This window comes from Anoplolepis gracilipes, chromosome 11, assembly GCF_047496725.1.
Source record: "Anoplolepis gracilipes chromosome 11, ASM4749672v1, whole genome shotgun sequence".
NCBI lineage: Eukaryota > Metazoa > Arthropoda > Insecta > Hymenoptera > Formicidae > Anoplolepis > Anoplolepis gracilipes.
The window spans coordinates 4,773,991-4,781,422 of NC_132980.1; the positions used below are offsets into that span (position 1 = coordinate 4,773,991).

Below are 7,432 nucleotides of genomic sequence, written 5' to 3' on the forward strand. Positions count from 1 at the left end.
CCTATGCTAATAACAAATTCTACAGTATTGAAATATATTTTTAATTAGAAAACGTTTAAAGACGACTAATGGAATTGTTGAAAATTGACGCGCCCTATCAAAATTACATTTTGCAACTAAAATATACGCTATGTTGAAAATTTATAACGTAATCTTAATAATTTTAATAATAATTTTTACGATTTTAACAATTGTTTAAACAACATTTAAAAACTATTATAGTTGCAAATAAGGTTAAATATTAAGATTTTTGTTTCTAAATACCTTCAAAAATTTGATATTGTTAGGTAATGTGATAGGTTTGGAACATTCTGTGTATATATATATATATATATATATATATATATATATATATATATATATATATATATATCATTAATATAATTGTTTTCATTGTATAAACCCTTTGTCCATCCTTTCGCTTTGCAGTAGTTGATATTCATTTACAGGATAATTGTGTTCGACATGGTGATGTACATGTTCAATTGTAATAACCCTTATGTGTAAAAATTTTAAAACCATATCGGCGATTCTGACAGAAATGCTTTAATACCAATTGCATAATTGTTCTCTTACACACGAATATCATAAAAATGCCGATATCTTTCATGATTTCTAATATACACATACCAAATGCAACGTATGTCTTTGTCAAACTAATATCCTTAAGCAGCCCAAATACCAACGTTGTTATTATAATCCACTCCATGGCTATTATAACAAACAACATTATAAACAGTTTAAGATACAGATTGGCCCTGCAAATAAATATAAGAATTTTGTTTATATATTTTAAAATTATGATATAAGTAATTATTAAAATCATCCTTATGAGCATTCTAATGCTTCATGCAGATAAATAATTTAAAAAATTGTAATTACTTTACATTTTTAGATATACATAAAATAATATAATAATTTATACTAATAATTTAGTTAAATGATAAATACTAATAATTTAGTTAAATAAAAACAGTTCATAAAATAAACTTTAAGCTTAAAAAAAGAGAGAAACGGCAGAAGAAAAAGTTGTATCTTTTTTGGGAAAAAATATTATTGTAATTTTTATGCTAAAAAAATTAGAAGATGTAAACATTCATCTTGAATTTATCTCTTTTGTTTATCATATATTTTCGAAAATAACAGATATTACTGAGAAAATATACGCGCGATTGACCAACGGTCATATGTTTGTACAAAAAGAATCTCATAAATGTGAAAGCACATTGCTGCAAATAAAAAAATGTTCAATTTTTTCTTGTTTCGATAAATGACAAAATTATCGACAACGATTAATTTTATAATGCCATTCACAAATAAAGACAATAGCATATATCATATTAAGATAGAGACTGTATACAGGTACATGAATATACATAAAGTTGTTTACGTACGAACCATTTCTTGTTCTCATTATAACATCGGCTCTCTGAATTATTAAGACAACGAGCTGTGTTCTTTTCATATCCCTCGATCTTCAGTGCTGTATGAATGGATAAGAAAACGCTAATAACGGTACAAATAACTTTGGGCCCGTAATCGTACAACAGATACGCCGCACCAACTAAAATAAAAAATACAGTTTCTTAAATTATAAGGGAACGTGGAGTAGAACGGCACCGCGGAGTACAGTGGTGCAGAGTCGATATCTTTTTACAGAGATGCTACCATGTCACGAAATATGTTGCAATTATTGCTATTAGGTGTCTTTTTCTGCGTGCTGTTATCAGGGTCGCAATATTTTTAGTTGAAAGTTGTTATAAATTATTTAATGCACTTGCTGTGCTCTCCGCCACTGAGTTGTAATTCTTCTATATATTTACATAAGGTAAACAATGATAAAATTCTATTTTTTATTACCGTAAATACATTTTGTTTTAAAATGATCTTTTCTTATTAATTTCATACTGTATCTATGTAAATATTGATTAATTATAATTTTTTATATGATCAAAAGTAAATAAATACATTTTGAGGCTTAATGAAATATTAGCCCACGAAATGTACTTTTTATTTTTATACTAGAGAAAGAAAGAGAGTATACATAGATGCTGTCTTCCAAAATTAATACCAAAAATTATTAAAGGATATTTTTCCATGTTTTAAAGAGAAAAATATTTATTATAACAAGAGAATTGTTTTTATTTATTAATTTATAGTTATCATTTAAAAATATAAATGTATATTCTTTTCTTCTATATTTCATATTATAATATACAACTTTTAAAAAGTTTTAGACATCAATGTTAATGAAATAAACAAGTTTTGGAGGTAGTCCATTATACCTCGCATGAAAAGCATATCACGAAAATCTAGGCTTTTACTAAATCAATAATCTCGTCTATTTTAAACTATTATTTTAAAATAAACTTGTGTATTTTCTTATAATGGATATTCCGAAGAATATTTTTAGTAAAAAAAAAATCGATTTATTTTTTTTTAATATGCTGAAAACTTGCTCAATGCTTACGTTGGCTGTTTTACCCTACGTTCCCCTATCATATATTGAAATATACACAAAACATATTTTTACTTTAAATATAAATAAATTTTCAAATGTTAATCATAATTAAATGTCAGTAGAATTATGTTAACAGTAATATACACTTACCAGGAAACCAACATGTAGTGACATAAAATTTCGGTCGAATTATGTTTTTCGGCATGTTGGGAACAAATTTCATGATGATACAAATGATAGTGAAAATGAAGGGAATTCCCCAAGCAATGATAGAATATAGGAACTTTTTCCTGGCTTGTTGTTCCACTTTTTTTGTTGACAAACGAAAATCTCTGCAAAGAGCAGTTCACACTTTACATTTAATCAGTAATACACAAAAAATTTCGATGGAAATGTACATTAAAATACATATGTTTTTTATTAGAATGCTTAAAAATCTGTTTTATGTAACTATGTATATTACGGATTAGTATACAGCACACTTTTCCAATGACCTTGATGCTGACATACGTTGTCAAAGTCATTATTCTAAGCAACGTATAATGTTTTAATTGTTGCTCGTTGCTTATTGAAAAAATATTAACAATTAAAAAAATTAATGCGATTATCTGAATTTGTTCGAGCATGAAGCTTATATCAGTTACATATACATGTACGTTGTATTGTGTATTAAGTGAACCCATGACTGAGGGTGGGATTCCCGTCCTCTGCAGATTCGAAGACAATTGAACAAATCCAATCCATTTTTCAAAAGTGAAGAAAATGTAAAATTCAATTTCCTTAGAAATTAAATTGAGTTAGCTTAATTATTTCGCGATAAGAATACAGGGGAAAGATATCATTCCCTCCCCTACACGTGCATTACGCCGATTGCGATGACCTTGACATGTGTTGTTAAAAATTTTTTTTTATACAACTTTTGAATAAACAATGAGCAACGACTAAAACCTTTTGAACGTCACAACATATATCAAGATTATCGTAATCGAAGCTAAGTTTCCTAATCTAAAGTTTTACCTTTAATTTATATTATAAATTATGTATGAAAAACATACTTGATCATTTACCTAAATGTCCACCACATATCGAAACTCATTGCACTTAACCAGAAGAAACTTGCTAAATCGCTGAAATACGCAAATATACCTGCAATCATGGACAATATTTAAAAAAAAACAATGTTTTAGAGAGTATACAGTAAAATAAATGGTAAATTACATATTTCTGTGTATGGAATAAGAACTACAATTTTCCATTAAGAATTTATAAAAATTTCTAAAAATTTATGAAGATTAACAGAAGTATACACAAATCAGTCAAATGTATACGCAAATACATTGACTCCATTATTACATGATTTAGCTATACTGTACCGCTTGCAATAGAGATGAAATGCCCCAGATTTTTTTCTCCGATTAGCACTACCAGTATTTTACTTATGTAGTAGATAAATATCATACTGCTGTATCTACGCAACATGAAACTATGTATATTATGCAACTCTGGCAACATATTGTATATCAGGGATATTATCAGCATACACAACGTAGACACTATAGTGCAAATCCAGCTGAAAATGTACATTCTATCTATTACCGGTTTAATGACTGTAATGAAATAATCCTTTTCTTTTTTGACAGCTTCTTTTAAAGTCTTCGAGCAGATAACCGCATCAACCTGATCTTGATTCGAAAAGGCTAGACAATAGGATGTTGATTCGAAGAATTGGTCAAAGTAGGGAAGAAATAAAGTACCGTTTTCGAAAAAAATATATTTGTTTAAATCAAAACTATCGTTATTAAGACTGATACGTACAATTTCGGTATTGTTTGAGCAAGGATTTTGGACAATCAGTTGAAACATTTCGTCTATTTTTTTATGTTCAGTCTGCATATTCGTCTCGTTGCAGAAACTATACACATCTGAGAAAACATATTCAGGTCCACCAGTGGTGCAATTGTTAAATAAATCATACCGATCACCGAGAGGACAACAAAGGTTGATGCAAGTTCTATTGTCGCATGTCTTGTATGGAACGGTGTAATTATTATTGTCATTTTCATTATTTGAATAATATTTATTGTTGATTTTTGTAAAGTTCGCTCGTAGCTCCCTTCGTATTTCATTACATTTCTCATAGTGCACGGGAAATTTATTCTGAATTAAACCGTCATATTTGAAGTCATTATTTCTGGAATTAATATTAAACACATTCTGAACACTTTTGTAAACCATAGTGAAATTTTTGCGCCAATTATGTTTATTGAAAATTATCTTGTTGTCATTTTTCTCCGTAGCGTGAAACACGTGTCTCACCATCAAATTGTTGTCTTGTTTGTTGTCACTTGTAAAATTCTCCAGAGACTTTGTAGATAACGAAAAAAACAAAAGTGCACAACACCAAAGTCCAAAACTTTTACTATACATCGTCAATAATTTGTGAAATTAATTTGTGTTTTTGACAGTAATTTTCTAATATAATATCTAACCACTAAATTGCGAAAATGAGAATACGCATGTTGTTTGTCTGACGATTTGATTGCGACAACGATGCTTTTTTCGCAAGAAACAACGAAATTAATGCACACTAATATATGATGAGAAAAACTGACGAAAAACACACATTCGCGCGAAGAATAAGTGAAGACTGCCGTAGTCAGTCATTTGTCCATGATAATTAGGAAACAGTCTATCTACATGTATAAAAGATGAAGAACTCATGTATAAAAGATGCAGTATCAAATTAGATATGCTAACTGAATGCCTCGGAAAAAATCAATTTTATTTATAAGCTTCTACAAACAGTAGGTAAATCAATTTAGTGATATCGTACAATATATTTAGAAAGTTAATGTTTCAATTAAAATTAATTGTATTAGATTTTAAAAGATATTATATAAAATCTTTATAAAACATAATAACGGGTAAATAATACAGATTTTTTTACCTATATTAAAGATATGGTGTGATTGAAAAATTTATTTTTAGAATTTATCGAAATATTAATTAATTTTCTAATTTATATAGAATAGACCTAAAATGTATTATAAAAAACGAAATCAAATGTATAAAAAATTTATTTTTTCCTTTATTTTGCATTGATAATATCTGTTAGGTTAAGACAGATGTTGAGTCAACAGTGAAATATTATACGCAAAACCGTATGTATTACCTGGCATCAAGAAAACTACATTTAAAATTATTATTAGAAAATTTTTCAATGAAGCTATAAATTCAAATGTCAGTATTCTCGACTTAACGAGATAAATAATTAGATACATGTATGCAGTAAAAGTCATTTGTGCATATATGTAATAATGTCTCGTATGCAATGTGTCCAATAATGTTATGTGTGCCATCGTTCTTTTGTATTTTTATTTTCTATCATGTGTGCAATAGTGCTTACAGGCAATCGGGAATGTCAGCAATTAAAACTGTCGGCAAAATATTGTGTGTGAACGACTGACGATCAGAAATGTAGGTAAACGGGTATATAAAACAACACTTATATATATATGTGTGTAAAAAAAGACGATAATTTTAGCTGATTACGCAGAATTGTGCTGCATTTTTCTAAATTAAAACTTATATATTCTTTTTTATTCAAAATATTTATGTTGATGATTTCTATTAACTTTCTTCTTCCTAAAATATAAAACTGTTTTCCATTTTATAACTTTCATAATGCTGTATTTAATAGCTAAAAGAAAAATATATTATTAAAATATTATAAATTATTAATAAAATTTTATTAAATTATAAAGAAATTAACAATATACAATGCTATAAATTTTCTTCTAATTTTCCACCTGGAAAACACTTATGTTGGAATATATTATAAATACGTAAATAATTTTGATCTTGCCTCGCTTAAAAAGTTGAAAACTCATGTGGAACTATGCAGTGACAGTCACTGTTTCATACTGAACAAAATGTGAAATAAACCTCATTTAGCATGGAAAATTAAACCCATGTGAAATTATGCAATGCTAGACCTCATTCTTTTCTGAAAATATCATCTATAAATTTAGAAATTTGCGAATCTTAACAAATATATTTTTAAACAATAAATACTTTTGCTATTTTTACAGTCTTTCTTCTTACGATTTTTTGACTTAAAAATATTTGGAATGTTGTACCAAATCACTGATCTTACTTGATTTATTTGATTTATTTTCTGCATTTGATAATTTGTCAGCTTGTACATACATCACACTTTACTTGAAAGTAAAATAATGCTTTTTAAATGTATACAATGCATACAATGTTATTCCTCATTTTCCAGTACAATTTGATTAAATTTTGATTATATTAATCGGTAATTAATTTTATAAAATAAAATTAATTGACGTTGAATTATTTATGATAATAAAAAATTAATAATTTTATTTATATTGACAATTTAAAGTATCTTTTTCTTCATATTAATTGAATTTACATTAAAAAAGCTATTGTCCTTCTAGCAATGATAACATTACTTTATTGTACATATTATTCATATTTATTATAAATAGATTAAATTATTTTAACAATAAAATAATGACTATCATTGCATAGCTACACATGGGTTTTCAATTTTCTACGCGAAACAAAATCAAAGTTATTCTCAAGTAAGCTAGAGAGTGTTTATGCACATTTTATTCAATTTCTATCATTTGTTATCTTACGGTTTGAAATTCTCGTCTCGCCTATCAGATATTCGTCGATAATTAATATTTCATAAAAGAAAAGAATCGTGATGTCTACCGAACGTAACAGTTGTATGGCTGTTCTTTTGAAAATGATCATGCTCCGGTTTGGTTCAAATTTTGCAAATAGATTTTTTTCAAATAAAAAAAATTAATAAAATTTACTAAAAGGATCTTGTGCATTTCAAAAGTCAAGCAACTAGTAAACATTTCTCATATTTTCTATACATATTAACGTACTGTTACGTCCAGACTCGAAAAAAAAAGAGATAATGAAAGGACA

At 27.2% G+C, this 7,432-nt stretch overlaps 1 protein-coding gene and 1 long non-coding RNA gene across 3 annotated transcripts in view; one reads left to right on the plus strand and one right to left on the minus strand.

Moving 5' to 3' along the window:
• The window catches only part of LOC140670886 (uncharacterized), a 62,230-nt gene that overhangs the window by 12,937 nt on the left and 41,861 nt on the right, over positions 1-7,432 (plus strand). The window lies entirely within an intron of this gene.
• LOC140671090 (probable G-protein coupled receptor Mth-like 10) lies at positions 346-5,091 on the minus strand. Of its 2 annotated transcripts, XM_072902150.1 has the most exons (6): positions 4,277-4,377; positions 3,835-4,031; positions 3,529-3,607; positions 2,612-2,793; positions 1,399-1,564; positions 362-758 (listed from the first exon to the last, which is right to left on the minus strand). In XM_072902150.1, exons 2-6 carry the CDS (start codon positions 3,998-4,000, stop codon positions 482-484), a joined length of 870 nt encoding a protein of 289 aa, XP_072758251.1. In that variant the 5' UTR covers positions 4,001-4,031; positions 4,277-4,377; the 3' UTR covers positions 362-481. The 2 variants fall into 2 exon arrangements, with proteins under 2 accessions (XP_072758250.1, XP_072758251.1); XM_072902149.1 differs by having other exon boundaries at positions 346-758; positions 3,835-5,091.